Source organism: Epinephelus lanceolatus, chromosome 6, assembly GCF_041903045.1.
Source record: "Epinephelus lanceolatus isolate andai-2023 chromosome 6, ASM4190304v1, whole genome shotgun sequence".
Lineage (NCBI taxonomy): Eukaryota > Metazoa > Chordata > Actinopteri > Perciformes > Serranidae > Epinephelus > Epinephelus lanceolatus.
Window position 1 is genome coordinate 11,497,818 of NC_135739.1, and position 20,754 is coordinate 11,518,571.

General features: G+C 42.4%; 1 protein-coding gene across 3 annotated transcripts; it reads left to right on the forward strand.

Moving 5' to 3' along the window:
- Nucleotides 1-5,154: 5,154 nt before the first annotated feature.
- On the forward strand, nt 5,155-20,753 carry boka (BCL2 family apoptosis regulator BOK a). 3 transcript variants are annotated; one of them, XM_033622176.2, is made up of 5 exons: nt 5,155-5,334; nt 5,550-5,881; nt 10,640-10,768; nt 15,722-15,885; nt 18,316-20,753. In XM_033622176.2, exons 2-5 carry the CDS (start codon nt 5,668-5,670, stop codon nt 18,439-18,441), a joined length of 633 nt encoding a protein of 210 aa, XP_033478067.1. In that variant the 5' UTR covers nt 5,155-5,334; nt 5,550-5,667; the 3' UTR covers nt 18,442-20,753. The 3 variants fall into 3 exon arrangements, with proteins under 3 accessions (XP_033478067.1, XP_033478068.1, XP_033478069.1); XM_033622177.2 differs by having other exon boundaries at nt 5,581-5,881; XM_033622178.2 differs by having other exon boundaries at nt 5,155-5,881.
- Nucleotide 20,754: the final 1 nt, after the last annotated feature.

The following is a 20,754-nucleotide window of genomic DNA, read 5'->3' on the forward strand; positions in this document are numbered from 1 at the left end:
CGTTATCTCACGAATACATTTAGGCTTTATTTTCTCAAATTAGGCAAGAATGTCCACAGAATTTGTTTGTCAAAGGCCACTCTTAATGGTCACAGTGTAACGCCAAGTCAGTTAAACTTCAGGGATATCAATCTGTCCATTTAGGAAACAAGTGATTGTGAATGAGTGTCAGCTGCTTTGGTTCAAATGAAAGTGACAATAGGTGCAATGGAGAGGCAAAAGCAAGACAACCCCCAACAGGAAATGGTTTTACAGGTGGTGTCCACAGACAGTTGCTCTCTCCTCCTCCTCCTTCCTGACTGATTCCTTCTAGTTTTGTCTTCTGCTAGTGTCCTTGTCACTACTGGCAGCATGAGGTGGTACCTGCAGCCCAATCAGGTTGCACAGGTAGTCCAGCTCCTCAGTGATAGCACATTCATAAGTGCGGTCACAAGAAGGTTTGCTGTGTCTCAAGAGCATGGAGGAGATACCAGGAGACCGGCCATTACATGAGGAGAGCTGCACAGGGCTGTAGAAGGGCATCAACCCAGCAGCAGGACCAGTATCTGCTCCTCTGTGTGAGGAGGAACAGGTGGAGCACTGCCAGAGCCCTACAGAATGACCTCTAGCAGGCTACTGGTGTGCATGTTTCTGACCAAACTGTCAGAAACAGACTCCATGAGGGTGGCATGAGGGCCTGACATCCTCTAACGGGACCTGTGCTCACAGCCCAGCACCGTGCAGCTTGACTGGCATTCACCAGAGAACACCTGAATTGGCAGGTCTGTCACTGGTGCTGCGTTCTATTCACAAATGGGAGCAGGTTCACACTGAGCGCATGTGACAGGTGTGAAAGAGTTTGGAGACGCCATGATGAACGTTATGCCACCTGTAACATCATGGCAGGGGATCAGTGATGGTCTGAGGAGGCATATCTTTGGAGGGTTGCACAGACCTCCATGTCATAGTCAAAGGTATCCTGACTGCTGTACTGGGATGAAATCCACAGAGCGACTGTCAGACCTTATGCTGGTGCAGTGTGCCCTGGGTTCCTCCTGGTGCAGGACAGTGCTTGGTGTCATGTGCCCAAAGTGTGTACGCAGTTCCTGGATTACGGAGTCATTGATGCCATTGACTGGCCCTCTCATCCCCCTGACCTAAGTCCAACTGAGCACCTATAGGACGTTATGTATCCGTGCATCCTACGCCACCAAGTTCCGCCAGGAGCTCAATGATGCCCTGGTCCACGTCTGAGAGGAGATCCCCCAGGAAACCATCTGCCGACTCATCAGGAGCATGCCCAGACATTGTCAGGAGGACAAACAGGCAAGCTGGGGCCATACACACTACTGAGTCACATTATGAGTTGCTGTGATAAAATTCAAGTTGGATCAGTCTGTGATTTCAGGTTTTTACTTTGATTTCGGTGTGATTTTGAATCCAGCCGTTAGTGGGTTGATGATTTTGGTTTCCATTGATCGTTGTTATGTCATTTTGTTCTTAACAAATGATACAGTGTACATCAGTAAAGATTTTCAACTTGAACAATTTGTTCATCAAGATCTGATGTGTGATTTAAGGGTTCCTTTAACTTTTTTGAGCAGTGTAGCTGGCAATTTATTTTCTGTCAGTCAGTGCTGACACATGCTGCAATGATATCTGTCAACACTTAATAATAGGCATTGAAGTATGTGCTAATACAAAGTGTCTGTATTCATGTGGTTTTAGTTGTGGATCTTTGCAGAGAGAGTTTTGCAAACTGAAAGTGATGTCAGAATCCTGTATTAACGCCTTAGCTGAGACTGAGGCATGGGAAGATGTAATGTTGCTTGAGGGTTTAGGGCTGTAAAGGTATTGCTAAATGAAGGAAATGTTTCACTGAGCTTTTTTGTGTGTGTGTGCATGATCAGGCTGTCAGTCAAAGATGGAAGCGTCGACCTACTTGCCCGCGGTTTTAACGAGGATCTGCAAATCTGTCGAGCAGTCATAAACAAAGCAGGGCATTCCTCAGGCAGGTCCAAACAGTGTGAACACAGGGCGCGGCGGCTTCCCCAGAAGTGACATTATAGTTCGTCTGCCAAGGGAATCTTTTCAAACGATTTTCTGTTAGGGAGTGGAGAAGGTGTGGAGCCCTCACTGTCATAACAACATGGCTGCACGGTATCACCACATAAGCCAGCCAAAAATGACTCACACAGGTATAAGTTTAATCACCTCTGTCCCCATGTGTAGATCCAACAAGTGCTGCAAGTGCTGTGCTTTATATATTTACTCCACTGCCTTTACCTAACAGGTTCACAGACAGTCTGATAACGATTTGATAAGCACATAAATATGTTGCATTCCGCGTGACAGAGCTCAGATAATGCAGTGTGTTGGTTTCAAATCCTTTTCACAGGCTAATCACTGGATTAGTGTGTCATAGAGGGAACACAATAACAGACCTTCCTCATTTGTAACAGGATATAATGAGAAGGCAGAGCTTTCACCTTATCTCCCCTTGTTAAAAGGTACAACACCGACAAGGCTGTATAGAAACGCTGAGTCATGAGTCAAACACCCCACCAACTTTAGCAGACACCAAAAGATAAGCTCCAGCGAGCCTGGCTCTCTCCGAAGGTGACACAGTCTGCAGCCTAGCAGCAGCTCTAATGCTCACTGATTAGCATGTTACATCTCAGTGGTTTAATCCAGTCTTTATTCTAAGCTAACCACTGCAGTAGCTTCATATTTATGAACAGACATGAGAACGATATTAACATCTTAATTAGACTGTTGTGAGCCTGTAAAACAGTTGTGTTATGTCTATGTGGCTCTGGTGGGACCTTTTAAGGCCATGTCCACACATACACAGGTATATTTGGAGGGGGGGCGCCACAAATAGGGAAACTAAGACTATTACTACTATCATTTTGTAATATAACATAAAGCCACAACAACGTTACTACATAGCAAAGCCTACTAAATAATAGAGAGGCCTTTTTGTCTAGGGTGCTGCCGCCTCCCGGCCCCCCTCCCCACCTCGTTACACTTAACCTGCTCTCTGGGGGAGATGGGCAAGTTGTCTGACATCAAGTGAACTCTGAAACATGCTGTATCGTTGTCATGTCAAAACGACAAAAGCTGTCTGGTGCCAGCTCCGCCCCTTTGTGATGGTCCAACAGGGTGTCAGAGTAATCATGGAGCCCACACTGTAACTAACTGCACTTCTGGAGAGAAGCAGACAGAGGGGTCTACAGTCTGTGTTTGAAGGATATATCCAGGATGTCAAACTGACTCAGCAGCAACAACAGGTTAAAAAGACAAAGATAGTTAGAAGCTAAAGCCGAACTATTGGCTACAGATCACAGTGTAAAAGTGAACCACCACATCACTGCTGATCACCACACAAGACAATGAATATAAAAGGAAACTTTGCTGATATTGAACCAGCTGTGTGGCATCGCAGTGTGTACAGATGAATAGTGTTTGGCTTCACCCCTGTGCTGCTGCCAGCACCCGGACAAACAGGGATCTCCGGGTGAAGTCAAACAACGATCATCTGTACACAAAGCGATGACACACAGCTGGTTGAACATCAGCAAAGTTTCCCTGCTTCCCTTCACTGGTTCCTGTACAGCAGGGTCGGTCTTTTATTCACTGTTATAATCATTAAAAAGCAAAAGCAGCATGTGTATACATTCAGTAGGCTGTATCTTCAGTAGCTAGCTAGCTAACCCTACACTTTTCAGGGTCTGATTTTGGTTTGGAACAGGGAAGAAACGTATATCTTTTTCCAACCTCTCCAGGTAACGAATATCATTAATACATGACGTGCCCCAGGCACAACATTTAGCTCCAAATCCACAAAACCAGCCTGAAAATGAAGGAAATCTGAAACGACTGCATTAGCCTGACACTATGTAATGATTGGCCAGTCTGCATCCGAGGGCGGGACTTAGTAAAGTCAGCCGGTCAGTTCAACCACCACTACACTACTGAGATGAGTGTATGTGGAGAGAAGAACATGGAATCTGTTGGAGGAGAGCTCTTACGTTACCTCTGAGCAGCTGGTGGCTTGCCTAGGGCACCAAACATGCTAGGGCTGCCACTGCATTTAGGCTTCACTTAAAAGGGGTGTTCATTTGTAAAGACTGTTTGCAGAACATTACAAATGTTTGTTCACCACAGAGCTTATTTTCTGCAAAAAGGAACCAGGGTGATGCTAACTTTGTCGGCCTACAGAAAAATATTGTCCCTGGTGCGCTCTATAGAACAGTTTGTTTTTTCTTCATCCTCTTCTTCTTCTTCTTTTCTGCAACAACAAAGGGTGCTTTTACACCTACATTGTTTGGTTCGGTTCAATCGAAGTCAAGTCTGTTTGCCCCCTAAGTGCGGTTCGTTTGGGCAGGTGTGAACACAGCAATTGCACTCGGGTGCGCACCAAAACAACCGGAGATCTTCTTGAAGAGGTGGTCTCAGTCCGGTTACAAACAAACTCTGGTGCAGTTCGTTTGCGGTGAAAATGTGTTCCGACCTGGATCTGAACCAGCTGCAGTCACATGACACATTGTTTGGGTTAAACATGAGCATGTTACAGTCCTGGAGGATTATTAATGTGCACCTCCTCCTGTACTGCCTTAATATGCACATTCAGCACATCCGATGCATCAAAACATTGTTTTCTAGTTGGAGCCGCGCCTCGTTTTCAAACTGTATGGTTTGACTAAAATGAACAATGACAGCAATATAGTCCACGATGAGCAGCGCTAAAATCAACCTGCGTAGTTGTCCCTTGTCTTTCACATGCAAGGTATTTTATCTGGTCTGATTGTAAATGCTGCCATGACAACACAAACCAGCTCTAGGCCATTATGCAACTTTGCAACAAAATTAGTGCCTGATTCAGACCAAAGTAAGACAACTCTAGGTCTGGAAGCAGCCTGAGACACATTACTGACACAGATGTAGGAGTGGATTCAGGTTGACAACATGTGTTGTGAAACAGAAAGACTAGAAGAGTTGAGATGTGGTGATTTTGTTACTCTGGCACACCTTTAATAAATCCGGTTATGATTAACAGCTGAGGTAGGACTGGGTCATGTTTGTGTGTGTGTGTGTGTGTGTGTGTGTGTGTTATGGGAAGGGGGTGGGGCGTGTGTCAGTCCTCTTATCTCCGCCTTTGGACTTCACAATAAGTGCCCTTAGAAGGAAAGCCCGTCAGACTGTAAACTGGGGAGCTTTTTTTTTATGTTTTGAGTGGCAGCAAATCTTCAGTTCATAAAAGTCAGACACCAGAACACAGTTTTCTGCTTAGTGAGCTGCGATGCAGGAGAATATCTGAGTGTAGGGGCGCGTTCGCCTGTTGATTGTCGGGTAAGTGTTATTTAATTGTCCTCACCTTCACTGTAAACGACTGTGCGCGCACTTCTGGAACTTTATGGACCCGTGCAGAACTTTTGTGGTGTGAACTTTTCCTCGCCTCAGTGTTCTTGCTCTCCAGCCTGGGGTTTATATAACCTGTAGCTTCACTACACTTTGCTTCGGGGAGGCCATCAAACTAATCTGCGTGTGTGTGTGTGTTACTGCAGAATAATCTCCATAAGTCTTTATACGATAAAGGGACGGAGGTGGTGCAGGGGAGAGGTGGCGGCTGCGAGAGGCGGGGAGGTGCGCAGCGCAGTTCGCGGCGGATGACCGGACAGGGGCATGGAGATGTTGCGCCGCTCTTCTGTGTTTGCGGCTGAAGTGTTTGACCGCTCGCCCACCGACAAGGAGCTGGTGTCCCAGGCCAAAGCACTGTGCAGAGACTACATCCACTCCAGGCTGAACCGTGCCGGGATAGGCTGGTCTAAACCTGAGCATGGACTGGCTGCATCAGGTGGGGCTCTGGGAGAGATATCATCGGTGCTGCTGTGGCTGGGTAAGTTTTTGTGGGTGGTCTGCAGACACTAGTAGACATCACACTCATGGGCACCCTCCCATGTGACTTCAATGACATATACAGCATTTAAGGCAAAAATATTCCCATCACATTCCCACAGACGTCTACACTGATTTATATTTATACCAGGACACAGGGGTCATGCTGCAAGTACTTTTCCAAGAAGTTTGGGGACCTGAGCTGCAGTTTACTCTGGATCATTTTAAGTTACACACAGTGGGCTTTTAAAAGACAGACAGTGGTATTATTAGACTCAGTGTGCTTGAATTTGAGCACTTTTATGCAAAGAAAAGTGAAGACACGTGAGTACACAGAGCTTTTCACAATGATGAGAACAATCATTAAAAAAATACAGTTTTAGAATGTAATTTAGAAAATTTCTGCGACATACAAGAGTTTTTCATAGAATTGAAAAAAATCGCACTCATAAACAAATAAATAAGTTGAATTTTCAGGTCTGAGGGTGGCATCGGCGGGGCTGCTTGGACCGATGACCTTTATAACCTGTCTTGTCAGCAACCCAGTCGCCAGAAAAAATATTGGCATTGTACGATTCTGCAAACCCAAATGTGTTACATTTGTACCTTATTTGTAGCAGATATGTTGAAGCTATACTTTATTTATGTTTCAACAATGCTATGGCTAATTTGTGGTTAGGTTTGGGCACAAAAACCTCTTGGCTATGGTTAGGAAAAGATCATGTTTCGGCTTAAAATGCCTGCATTTCATGGCTCTATCCCTGGTGGAAGTGCAGTGATGTCTTTTTTAAAAAACAACCACTTTTTGTGGCACTACCCTGCTGCAAAAACAGTGACAGGTCACTAAAAAACACACCCTCTTTGGTGCCTTAGAACCTGCTAGAAGCAGATGCTGTTTGCTGTTGCTTAGATGTCATGCTATCCACCATCCCCTCCACCTCCTGATGACAAAGTCAGCTCATGTACATGGATGCATTACTGAACGGGCCTACCTGGCACAGGCCCAAAGTTACAGGGAGCCCCTGGCTTTTAGCTGCAAAATGTCAAATGTCAAATTAACATGTAGGGATCAGTAAGAGACTCAGAATCACCACAAAGAGACACACAAAGGAGACAAAGAGATGCAAAACAACAAAACAACCACAAAGAGACACAAAAAGACTATTAAAAAAAACAGAAGAAAACAAAAAAAGACCAATGAAGGCACCTCACTGCCTCAAAGAGACACAAAATGACTACACTGAAACACAAAATGACAAAACCGACACAAAATTACTTCAGAGAGACACAAAACAACCACAAAGAGACACAAAATGATTACATTGAGACACAAAATGACAACAAACAACAAAAATTGACCAAAAAGGAGACTAAATTGCCTCAAAGTGACACAAAATCTACTAAGTAAGACACAAAGTGACTACACTGAAACATGAAATGACAAAAAAAGACAAAAAATTGCTTTAAAGAGACACAAAACAACCATAAAGAGACACATAATGAGTACAAAAAATAAACATAAAAGACACTAAATACTTCCAAAGAGACACAAAACTGCTACAATGAGACACAAAATGGCGACCAAAAAAACAAAAAAAGCTCTAGAAGGACACCAAATTGCCTCAAAGAGATACAAAATATACTCAGTAAGACACAAAATGACTACACTGAAACATGAAACCGACACCAAATTACTTCAAAGAGACACAAAACAACCACAAAAAGACACAAAACAACCACAAAGAGACAAACAAAACGACTACACTGAGACACAAAACGACTACAATGAGACACAAAATGACTACAAGCAACAACAAAAATAACCAAAAAGGACACTAATTTGCCTCAAAGTGACACAAACTCTACTAAGACACAAAGTGACTACACTGAAACACTAAATGACAAACAAAGACACAAAATTACTTTAAAGAGACACAAAATAATTACAGACAACAAAAAAATGACCAAAAAGGACTCTAAATTGCCCCATTGAGACACAAAATGACAAAAAAGACACAAAGACAACATAAAGAGACGCAAAACAAGTACAAACAACATAAAATGAACATAAAAGACGCTAAAAAATTCCAAAGAGACACAAAATGACTATAAAAAAACAAAAGAAAACAAAAAAGACCAATAAGGACACCAAATTGCGTCAAAGAGACACAAAATATACTCAGTAAGACACAAAATGACAACACTGAAACACAAAATATCAAAACCGACATTACTTCAAAGAGACACAAAACAACCACAAAGAGACTCAAACTACTACAATGAGACACAAAATGACTACAAACATGTAGGAGAGGTGGTGAGGCCCTTTGCATATCTGTGTCGATTGTCTCATAATCCACCTGTGCTCCTATACCACATCAGTTTAGATGATACAAATGAAACAAATGTAGCATGATTTGTCAGTAGCATGACTTGCAGAAGCACACATTGTCAGCATTGTCTTCTGGTGACTGGGCTGCTCATCATTCAGAAAAGTGTTGTGGGATCACCTTCCATTTTCACTGGAAGACCTTGAAGTGATTCTGAGGAATAACCAGCTCAAATGAGTGACACAGTCTCATGAGGAATATTTGGATGTTTGTTTGGTGTGACAATCCATAGACTGCAGATCAGATTTCTCTTCCTGTCTGAGCTTTGACTTCACTCTGTGGTTATCACCCCACCTCCAGTTTAAGGAGTTGTGCAATTCGTTGGAAACTCAGATCGAACAAAGACTGGGGTTATAAAGAAAAGAAAAAGGGGAGGAAGTTTGGGAACACTTTCCAGAAGAGTTTCAAAAACTGTGGTCAAAACAGAGCTGGCAAACCTCTGGGCCAGAATCAGCTGAAGAGATTAGATCGATTACTTTTGGACTTTGTTTCCTTTAAAGGCGACTGAATATGAAGTCACTTCAGGTTACAGCAAAAACATCCACTGCTCATAAATCAAGGAAAAAATTCAGGCTAAATCAGATTTTAAAGGAATAGTTCAACATTTTGGAAACTATCCTTACTCACTTCTCTGCTGAGACTTAAACTGGTTTCTCATATGAACTCCAGACATTATCCTGTTGCCTTTTCGCACATGTAGCACACAACAGGAGATTAAGACACATTTTTACTTACTGGAAATACTCTGGTGAAGGTGAAGGGTGGCGTCTGGGTAGAGGTGACAGGAGGCAGGGCATGACACAAAAAGTGGGCTGCAGAAATTAAAGTGTTTAGTTTACGTAGCTGGAGGGTAATTTGGTCATTAACAACCGAGTCTCCTGCCGTCCCTTGAATTTGTCTAATGTTTTTGAACAGAAGTTCCCAGTTGTCATCATCTCTACAGTTTATTCAGTCCTGGATGTTTGTATTCTTCTGGTTTTGCACCAGTTGCATGTTAGAAATGTCATCAACATGCCCACTTGCTCGCTGTGAATTCTCCAGACAAATTACCGGGGGTGCGTAGTTTCGGGTTGAACTACATGTTTCCTCTAAACGGTGTAAAACGGTTTGCAAACGGTTGTTAAACGCACCACGGTTTTTGTTGAAATCAACATTTTGCTATGTGTGTCAGGGCTGAACACGCTCTTGCTGTATTCCAACATGGGCTGAACTGGACTTTACAGGGATTTTGTACGACAGAGCTGGCAGGGTGAAGTCTGTTTATTGTTTGGTCCAACTGATTCGGACACTTGCGTTCTCACATACAGTATAGCTCCTATGGGTCTACATAAGTCCAGGGTTGCAGTGCATGTGTAAAGGGGCTTTAGATGAGTGGATAGATGCCACAGCATTGGAGGCGGGGCCTCGTTTATTCCTTTGAAGTTACTCACTGACGCATAAAGCTGAAAAGTTCGACCTCTTGGCTATAAAAGTACCCAGATCTTTGTAATCATTGGGCCAACAGAGTGAACGCACCAAAAACTTTGTGGGGGATGTGACGCTCAAAAAATTTATCCACTGATTTACTGATCTCTCTCACAATGTAAGTCTATGGTAAAGTATTTTTGGGCCCCATGGCGTCATGTAATGCAGTGGTTCCCAACTGGTCCAGATTTCTTCTTAGTCATTAGTTCAAAGTCCACACAGTTTGATATAGTCAGCGTCATACTTGTGTTTGTCAATGTCGTCGAGCTAGCTTGCCGTCTCTGTCCAGTAGCTGTCCATTTGTCACTAACTCTACAGCACGAAACGGCACTCCAAAATAAAAGCTCTGTGCTGGAAATTCACTGCACTCTAAAATATTGTGTGTTCTTTTTTTTTTTTTTTTTACAAAGTTGACACATTCCTGAGTCAGTTGCGGTCCATTCAGAATGAACCTGTGACCCACCTTTGGACCACAACCCATCAGTTGGGAACCGTTGATGTATTGGACAAGGAAGTTGTAATTTCAGTTTGGCCCCTATGTCAACTTGGCTTTTTGGTCTGGGGCCCTGGTGTGTACAGTTTGTATGGAGCTGCAGCTGGTTAGCGTAGCTTAGCTTAGTGCAAAGCCCAAAAACAAGGGGAGAGAACTAGCCTGACTTTAGCTACTACAAACCACTCATCACACCAGACAAAGTGAGGCTATAGAAGCAAAATCCCCGAGGATATTGAGTCAAACATGGGTGTGTTTTATTTTTAATGAATCAACAACTGATGCGTAAGAGGAATATTGTGTTCTTGCTTCTTCCTGCATTAAGTGTTTGTTCAGTCTAAAGGAAAAGTCTAAGACACTACAAACCTTCAACAGAAACATTTTTGATTGAGTTTAGTCTCTTGTGTTTTGCCAGGTGACGAGCTGGAGTACCTTCGACCCAACGTTTACCGCAACGTAGCGCGACAGCTCAACATCACCGTGGCGTCAGAGAGCATTGTGTCTGATGCTTTCCTGGCTGTGGCCGCAGACATTTTCTCCACAGGTAGGTCCGCATCTGTGTTGTAAATCAGGCCATGCGTGCAGGCCTGCATCATGGGAACTAACTGTAGGACTTTGTTATCAGGTACACAGAAAACAAAGGGAGATTACACAGCATTTGTCCTTTTAGGGAAGTTCTTCATATCTTTGTCAGCAGGGAGGGGAACTTCAGAGCTTGAGGCAAACACAATAAAGATATTGAAATGTTTGGAGAACTTCTGTTACTTAAATAAGAGCAGTTTTTCAACTAATTCCAGCTTACTTTGTCATGTAAATACCTCTCCTGCAGGGTTGCCACAGGATTCTCCAGTTACTCAGAGGCATTTTCTAGCGGTCATTATCCTCTTACGGGAAAGGAACCGTGGGGAAAACATTCTGTCCATATTAGGTTAACATGTTGCTGGAGCGAGTGATTGTTACAGACAGTTTGGACCCCACCCAGGGAGCGCAGTCATGGGCTTCAGCTGGTTTCTACCTCAGGGACTGTAACTAAACAATCTGCTGCAAAGTTAATTAGGAGTTGGCTGCAAACTGAACAAAATCAGGTTAGTGTGGTCCCTAGTATGTGCAGAGCTACTTAGAAAAATCACTGACTGCTTCAAGGATATTGACGTTAAATTAAACCTTAATCCAAACATGCTGTTGTGGTTATGACCACGAGTGTGGTGTTATTCAAGTAAGTTGCTTTAGTTTCAGTCACAGGTTTGAGGATGATAGTGTAAGTGTTGACACATACAGTGAAGCTGACAGTCTAGATGTGTCACTGCGTCAAGAGGAAGTTATGGACAGCAGAAGATTATGACTACAGACTTATCTAATGTGTATGAGCTCAGTCACAACTGTCAGCAAGACACAGACAACAAAAACATCCTCCCACAGTTTACATGTTGCACCATCCAGCAGCGTAGGATGCCCCTTTATTTAAAGCTGTTCTGTATGGAAGTTTGTATTGGACTTTATTATTTGTAACCCACACAAGACACTCTACAGCATAACCTACTCTGTATACACATGCTTTAATTTCACATAAAGATGTTACAGGATTTATGTGCGGTCATATTTACGCAGTTGTGGATCCATTTTTACACGTGAGACTTGTTTCGCACATTTGTGGATCACTTCCTGTATGTTTGCGGCTCTTGTTTCAATTGTGACTTCCCTTCTGTGTATTTGTATGATTTTGGAGGATCTGTAAAAAAAGGGAGGTGGAGTTACTCGCCACATCAGCAGCTTGCGACATTCCCTCACACAGAGCCTATCTAGCATTGGCATCCTTAAAGGGATAGTGCGCCCAAAAATGAAAATTCAGCCATTATCTACTCACCCATATGCCGAGGGAGGCTCAAGTGAAGTTTTAGAGTCCTCACATCCCTTGCGGAGATCCCAGGGGAGAGTGGGTAGCAGCACAACTCCACCTAATGCAGGCTGAGACCACAAAATATCTCCATATTGCTCGAGCTTCAGGACACTTGGATCACTACGGACGAGCAGTATGGAGATATTTTGTGGTTTCAGTTATGTGTTTTTTTGGACGTTTTAATCTGGGGCGCTGTCAGCCTCCATTAGGTGGAGTTGTGCTGCTACCCACACCCCCCTGGGATCTCTGCAAGGGATGTGAGGACTCTAAAACTTCACCTGAGCATTCCTCGGCATATGGGTGAGTAGATAATGGCTGAATTTTCATTTTTGGGTGCACTATCCCTTTAACAATAACAACTGGACACAGGGATAGAGGTCAGCCGCTATTAGTTCCTTTCCAGGGAGCATGGGGAATTTATGCCTCTCAGTATGAGCACATATTTCTATTCATGTTAAGCAATTGAAATAAAAATGGATCATTTGTAAGGATAATAATTTTGCGATGCTAATTTTCAGTAGCGCACTAATGTTTATTCCCATTATGTGTTAGCATCGAGCTAACGGACTAATTTGACACAGGGTTGCAGTGGTGGAAGAAGTACTTAGATCTTTTGCTCAGGTGAAAGTACAAGAGAAAAGTCAAGTGGGAGTCAGTCAGTTAAGTCTTGCTTATCCATCATAATATTTTTTACTTAAAGTCTCAATTTGCAGTTTAACTAATATTTAAATGTATCAAATAAATGTAGGGTAGTGAAAAGTAAAACATGTCCTTCTCAGATGTAATGGAGTGGAAGAATTTAGTAGCAGAACATGAAAATATTCAAGTAAAGTACGAGTACATCAGAATTATACTCAAGTACAGTACTTGAGAGTAAATGTACTTTGTTACCTTCCAGCATCACTGCAAACTGCAGATGCTAACGCTAGATAGGCTCTGTTTTTTAGCTTACTAGGTACACTTATCTCATGTGAGAGAATGTCGCCATCAGCAGATCCTGCTGTGGTAGGAATTGGACAAAATTATGCAAATACACAGGTGCCAAGTCACAAATGTCACATGACCCGTGAACTTACAGGAAGCGATCCACAAATATGCAAAACCAGTCTCACGTGTAAAAATGGATTCACAAATGTGTAAATATGAAAGTACGTGTTTACAGACTATACACTGTTCTGTTCATAGTTGTGATCAATATCTTTACACTAACAGTATGTCAAATTAATGTGTGTAAAGTGGAAGTTGTCGTTTGTGAAACCCACAGAGAATTATGACCCAACTCTCAGTTCTCCTCGGCTCTACGGACACTTTTAGTTTCTTTTAGCTCATTGTTTTGGTTTTAAAGCTCTCGTGTGTAGGATTTAGGGGGATATATCAGCAGAGATGGAACATAATATAATAAGTATGTTTTCTTTTGTGTATAATCACCTTAAAATAAGAACTGTTTTGTTTTCGTTACCTTAGAATGAGCTGTTCACATCTACATAGGGAGCAGGTGGAGACATTTATGGAGATCTTCATGTTGCACCACATTTTGCAAATTCCAGATTTCACAGTGAGAGAAACATGATGTCCATTATGAGATACTAGGAATGAATCAGACGACAGGAACAGAAGATGGATGAGGCTGAGGCTCAGTTTGTGTGTGTTGGACATGTAAACACTGCAAAAATAGTCTGAAGTTTTGACTGTAAATGGTGCAGCGGTAGAAAGCTTCACTTAACATGTGAACTAAGTTGGAAAAATGACCTGCTCACTAATCTGGTGAGGCGTACAGCCTGTCTGCTGCCCGGAGCCTCCTGTTTGGGTTCTCTGTGGGACAGGCAGGCAGGCATGGATGCCTCATGCCTGGCTGCTGCTGAGGTTTTATAATTTGTTTATCCGTCTTTGGAGAGAGCTGTTGAGAGACGTTTGCTGCACTAAAAACTACAACTCCTCAAAAACAGCAATTTAAAGGCCCAGACAAACACAAACAGATATCAAAAACACAAGTGGTGACCAAAGTCGCCTGGTGGCTCACGTCACCGGTGCTTCAGCCAAAAAAGTTGCTCATGAACACACTGCAACGACTACAGCTGACGACCAACCAGCATGAACGTTCTGGACCTGCACGAGAGGAAATAACTCTCTATACAAGCAGGCAGCGGTGGTCTGTAATCATTATTTGATAGGGGAAAGATTGACAGGACGGATTCAAGATTGTAGTTAGCCAGTTATCACATAAACAGCACAACCTAATGTTGAAAGAACAAAAGACCAAGGGCGTAAATATATAAAGTGAAGGTAGTATAGTTGCACAGGGGCCTGTAGGGTGGGATTGGGGGCCTTTAGAGCTGAGGACACTGTCATCAGACAGCCTGTCACTCAAAGAGGCCCGCCTTTATTTATGTGTAACACTTACTAAAATCTAAACGTGTAATATATGTGGAAAAACTAGTACAGTCATCACAAACAGGGCTATTGAGACCAAAACAGTTTTTTGTACCAGGCTGTAAACGTTTATTTCTGCTGTAAAGTTGGACATTTTAACATGGAGGTCTATGGGGATTGACTGGCTTCTGGAGCCAGCCTCAAGTGGCCATTAGAGGAACTGCAGTTTTTGGCACATGATATACATGACATGATATACAGTTGCTATTTTAGTGGCAAAATCTGGCACCAGGACCTGTAAAATTATCAAGCACTGGGGCCGGTTGTAGCTACATAAGCCACTGCAAAGGACATTTACGGCACACTAGCAAACCATAACACAAACAGTTGCGAAGTGTTTCTGCTAAAGGGCTAAAAAATGATCTCAACTAATGTAGCAATCTCACGCCCTCTTCTCTCACTTCCTGTTTCTCTTTTTGTGCACTGAGCTGAACTGCTAATCAGAGGTTTTTTATTCACCGACGGGCTGTGCTGTATCTAACGCCAATTCAACATGCTGAATTAGCTGGAAAAAAGCTGACTAGGGCCAGGAACACTGTAAGTCATCCAATAATAATTTGTTTGAAAAGTTTGTGTTCATACATCAGATATCAGGACCAGGCTCGGAATGGCCATCGGGTAATTCTGACACTTGCGAGATGGGCCGGTCCACCTTATGGGCCGCAAATCCAACACCAGCACTTGTGGGGAAAAGTGTATGTTTAAAAAAGACCTGCTGGCTGCTGCTGACTTGATGTCGGCGAAGCCCATCTAATTAGGGGTTACAAGGTCTCAAAATTGTCGATAGCCTACCTATTGGCCCACTTAGGTGCAGCGGTACCAGCCGTCGTCACTTCCCCCCACCCCTTCAAATGGATCAGTCTATCATGTAATGTTAGAGGTCGAAAAAGAGCAAGAAATAAAAGAAATCCTGGCATAAGGAGTGGAGTAAGTGAAATAAAAATACAAATAACCTGGACAAAGGAGCCAAAAAACAAGGTGAAACAGAGAAAAGAACAGCATTGTGACATTAATATTAGCAGCACTGATAATAATCACGACAGTCTGCTGGTAGCACCACAAGGGGAAAGAGTTACATCGAGGACATAACTGATAGTGTATAAACCATTGAGTGTGGATGCAGTGCATTTTGCTCTAACGGTCCCACGTCTCTTGTGTGTCTCCTGTCAGGTGTGACGTGGGGGAAGGTGGTGTCTTTGTACGCCGTGGCAGGAGCCTTGGCGGTGGACTGTGTTCGCCATGGTCATCCAGCTATGGTCCATACCATTGTCGATTGTATGGGGGAGTTTGTCCGCAAAAGCCTGACCTCCTGGTTGAAGAGGAGAGGTGGCTGGGTAAGGGACGCTTCTGTAGAGTGTTGATAATGAAATAACTTGCAGGCCTTTATATTCTCTGTTGTAAACTGAAGGTGGTGTGTTTATCCTGTGACAAAGTATTTTTGTTGTTATAATCTTTATTTACACAAGGAAAGCCATTGAGAGCGAACTCTCTTTTACAAGAACGCCCTGAATACAGTACTTATAAACAACAGAAGCAGCTGAAAGTTACAGTATGGGTGACCAAAGTATGCCAAGTGCACTATAAAATCACTAAACTCTCCCACATATGATTGTTCAGACCTAGTATTGATATTATAGGAGTGTTATACGGGGCTTGAAATGATAGCATAGGTGAACTACTGCTCCAATTTTATCTTTAATATTTCTTGGTGACCGAGTGTGTTTGTGATTATTAGGGCTGCAATCCACTGATTATTTATAGAATTCATTTGGGTTACAAACAGAAACAGAAACAAACAGAAACTGTCGCCACAGCTTGAGACGGAGCAGTAGGCATGTCATCTGTAGGATCCCGTTAATGGGAGAAGCCTGTCTGATAAAACCCTGCAGAAACAATAAAGTGTACGAGAAGGAACAAGGCCTGGCAGCGTGCCTCAGCTCCGTTCTGCTCTGCTGCAAAGAGCACAACAAGTGAACAAATGTGCCCATGCACTCGGAGACATGGCACCCAAGTCAGTTTTGTTTTGAAGACAAGTGGAGTGTGACAAAATGAAGAGCGCTGCATTGTATAACTGACCTCATGGGCAGAAATGAGGGAGCTGTGGCAGTCTAAACTCAAGCTGTAATGTCTCTACAGCGGGACATGATGTCAGCTGGTAGGAAACCTAAATAACGTTCAGTGATATGAAGGATCTGAAGAGAGGGACAAGTGTTTAGTGTCAGGACTGACACTTAACTGTGCTTTCTGTGGAGTCTCATAGTCTGTAAAAGTTCTCTGGTTATATAAGTGGATTTTTGGAGTAAGCATTGCTGAGATTACAGAGTGGGCTCTGGCTTTGAAAGAACATATTTGTGGATAAGTTGCACATCATGTCACTGCACATTGTGAAAATGTTATAAATCAAGAACACATGTGGGATTTATCAGGTATTTTAGGCTATAATCACGCTGCAAGCATCAGAAATAATTTAATAATTTCAGAAATAAGTTCCATCCATGCTTACCTGCCAGAAAAGTAAGACCATAGATTTCATGGATTTGATCGTTTTAAAGCTGTCTTATGTTAGTTTGGGTCAGTGGTGAGGTTTTGTTCACCCGAAGGGTGGAGCGTAACAAGGGCAAAGTCAGAAGTTTCCCACAACAACAAATGAGATGGTGGAGGAGGATGTAATATTGACAGCAGTGGCCTGTGATACCATATAATGTTACATCCTGTCATAATTACTGATTCATTCCTCTCTGCCACCATTTGAATTTCTTTGTCGTCTCCTACGGTCGGAAATTGCTTGAAGTATGCCACAGTGCCTCCGCCATCTCTGGTGGTATTGCTGCATTTCATCCGTATGTGAGCTGTCAGAAAACATGCACAAATGTCCAACAGGATAAAATGAGGAAGTGAAGACATTTTACATCCAAAAGTCAAAGGTCAACTTCACTGTGACATCATGATGTTATCTGTTTGTTACGCCATAACTGCAGCTTGAATGGTTTGGAGGCATTCAGCCACAAGGTGGTGATTCTAGTTTCAGTCATATGTATCCATTGGTTTGTGGACTCTCGTTTTGAAGCCTTAAAGGGATAGTGCACCCAAAAATGAAAATTCAGCCATTATCTACTCACCCTCATGCGGAGGAAGGCTCTAGTGACGTTTCAGAGTCCTCACAACACTTGCAGAGATCCGAGGGGGGAGTGGGTAGCAGCACAACTGCACACCTAATGGCTGACGGCGCCCCAGATTAAAACATCCAAGAACACATAATTGAAACCACAAAATATCTCCATACTGCTCATCCGTAGTGATTCAAGTGTCCTGAAGCCCCGACATAAAAAGTTGTTTGGAAAAATGTCATTTGAACTCTCACCCTCATTGTAGCCTGTAGCCTTCACCAGAGCCTCCCTCGGCATATGGGTGAGTAGATAATGGCTGCATTTTCATTTTTGGGTGCACTATCCCTTTAATTTCAGCATTTTTTTCGGCCAGAAGTGACCATATTTGGGTGAGAGGGTGGCGCTGTGGAGGAGCGAACATGGGTGTCTGCCTCAGGTAAAGAAGTGGCCCAAATCAGAATAAAAAAAGATCAGATTCAATGTGATTTTTTGCTATTAAAAAAAACTAAATCTGGGTAACATATGAGCAAAAAAACAATCTGATTTGGGCCTTTTTGTTGCCTGCCTGAATGTTGTTGAGTGTCTGCATCAGATGCAACCATTTTTGTTTTATTCTGAATTGATTCAATGAGCTCTGTGTCTTCTCTGCTGTTACAGGTGGATGTAACAAAGTGCGTGGTGAACACTGATCCCAGCTTCCGCTCTCACTGGCTGGTGTGTGCCGTCTGTGCCTTTGGACACTACGTGAAGGCCATTGTGTTATACCTCTTCAGGGAGAAGTGAGAGACAGAGTCACACACTGGATTCTGAGCAGAGTGACCAGCACTGTCCACCACCACCACCATGTCTTTACGAAAGCATCTCCTGCATTGGATCATGTTTACACTCATTTGCACTGAACCTTCATGGACGAACACATTCTCCCATCACAGAAAACAGACTCTCCGTGCTTCTTCTGCTTCCTGTGCTAGATTTTCTATTTATTGTTCATGTTTATTTTAAGGCACACATTTGACGTAAATGTATAAAATCACCCTCTGTTTGTAGCGCTTAATTTTTCCACAAACAGCAGAACTGGTCATTTTGTTGTCTGTTTGGGAGATGCTTGGCGCCCCCTCGTGGTTAAAAGTTGTAACTACTTTAAAGGGTAACCAGTATTTATCAACCTGGACTCTTTTTCCATGTTTTGTGTCTGGGCACCCTTGGTCAAAATTCAGTTTACTGTAAATATTTAAGGAAAATGTGATCTCCAAAAGGCTTGAAGTTAAAGATGATACATGCTTCTCAACATTTTAAGCAAGATCAGTGTATTATTTTGGTTTTGTACAATTTAAGAGTGAAAAAAAGGAAAGCAGCACCTTAAAAAATGTGGTCACCCCAACACATTTAAGCTCTCAGACAACTTTTACCACAGTCTCAGACCTTAATTAGCTTGTTAGAGCTCTGGCTTGTTCACAGTCATCGTTAGGAAAATTCAAAGCTTTCTAAATACTCTGACTCCTGAAACCTTGTCTCAACAGTCAGCAGCCATTGCATGCCACTGTAAATGGAGTCCGGTGGGTTTCTGGTTAAACAAAGAGGATCTTACTCTCTAGTAAAAAGGTCTATCACCTGTCGGGATCCTTTCCATAATGCAGTCAGACGCGTACATTGATGCTGTGTGATTGCCCCATAGTGTTATATTGCAGCCTGTTTGGCCGCTGGTCTCGCTCAATACGGGACCCATTTCAAAAACTGTTGTCTCCATTTTTCTTTCATAGACACAAAAACATGGGAAAATAGGGTCCAGGTTGGAAAAATACATAAGTTACCCTTTAATTATTTCATATATGTATTGGATCCTGGGAAGTCAGGAATGTCCGTACTTGCAAATCTTTTTTTCCCCTAATGCCGTTATCTTGAGGTCGCAAGTTAATTATTTTTTTTATCTTAAGATAATCAAGATAGTAATAAACAAGATAATGAACTTGTTACGATGAGAAAACAAAAGGTTGTTTTCTCGTATTACTTCTCTTTATCTGAGCTCAGGAGTGCCACGCCAGCATGCGTAGGTGGCATCTGGACAACCATAGCAACTGATTCAAGATGACAAAGGTCAGATCAAGGAGAAGCCGTTATTGATCAACGCATCAGATCTGTATAACAGATCAGTCCTCATCATTTAAGGAGAAGACTGGCTGACTGAAATCAGGTGTGATCAAATGAATCAGACACTCATTTTTGAGTTCTTCGTAATTATCCTGCATTCGACCAAAATTCATTTCGTTTCAGCTTTTTGTTTTCTTGAGAAGTGACATAAATTAACATGTTATCTTAAGATAATGTCAAAAGAAAACAAAAAAATACGGCCATTCTTGGCTTCTGTACATTTATTAGGAAGTGGTTTTACAAAAATCTCACATATACAGCCCGACAGACAAGTGCATGCGAGATAAATGTAAAATACAACATGTTTTCCTTTAATTAAGGGACTGTATGAAAAAAAAATGTTGACGGGATGGTCGTCCCATCAAAATGTGTCATAAAAAGTCATCCTGTAATATAATTCGGAATCAGATTCCAACTTGTTTACACAAATTGGTGAAGTGAAATGATTCATTTCAACTGGGTGACTTATTAATGTTTAAAATGGAGGTACGCCATCTTGATTTGTTTATGTATATTTTCCTCCCTTAGGTATTAATAGGGAAACAAGTTGTAGGTAATTGGAGTGTGTTGAAAAATTTGGGGGAAATTTTTTTCTGAGTCAAAAGAAGACAAAAGAAAATGTTAATAATTTTAATATAGTCATACAGTTTTTCATACAGTCCCTAACAAGTCTGATGAATTGAGCACTATACATGTAATGCAACTTGTTCCTCTTCTCTTCGTTGTTCACTGTGAGGCTGTGTGTGATATAGCTGTACTGTAATTCCAGTAATGCAAGTTACAGTGTATTTTCTTAGAGCACTTTGATAACATTTCATTTTGTGCGTAGAATTTATTCCATGAATAATTTCACTTTTATATGACATGTAGCACTAGGAGTCCTAGAAAGTTTGAGAGTCATCTGCATTTGTGAATATTAAGAATAATAAATGGCTCTTACAACAGTCC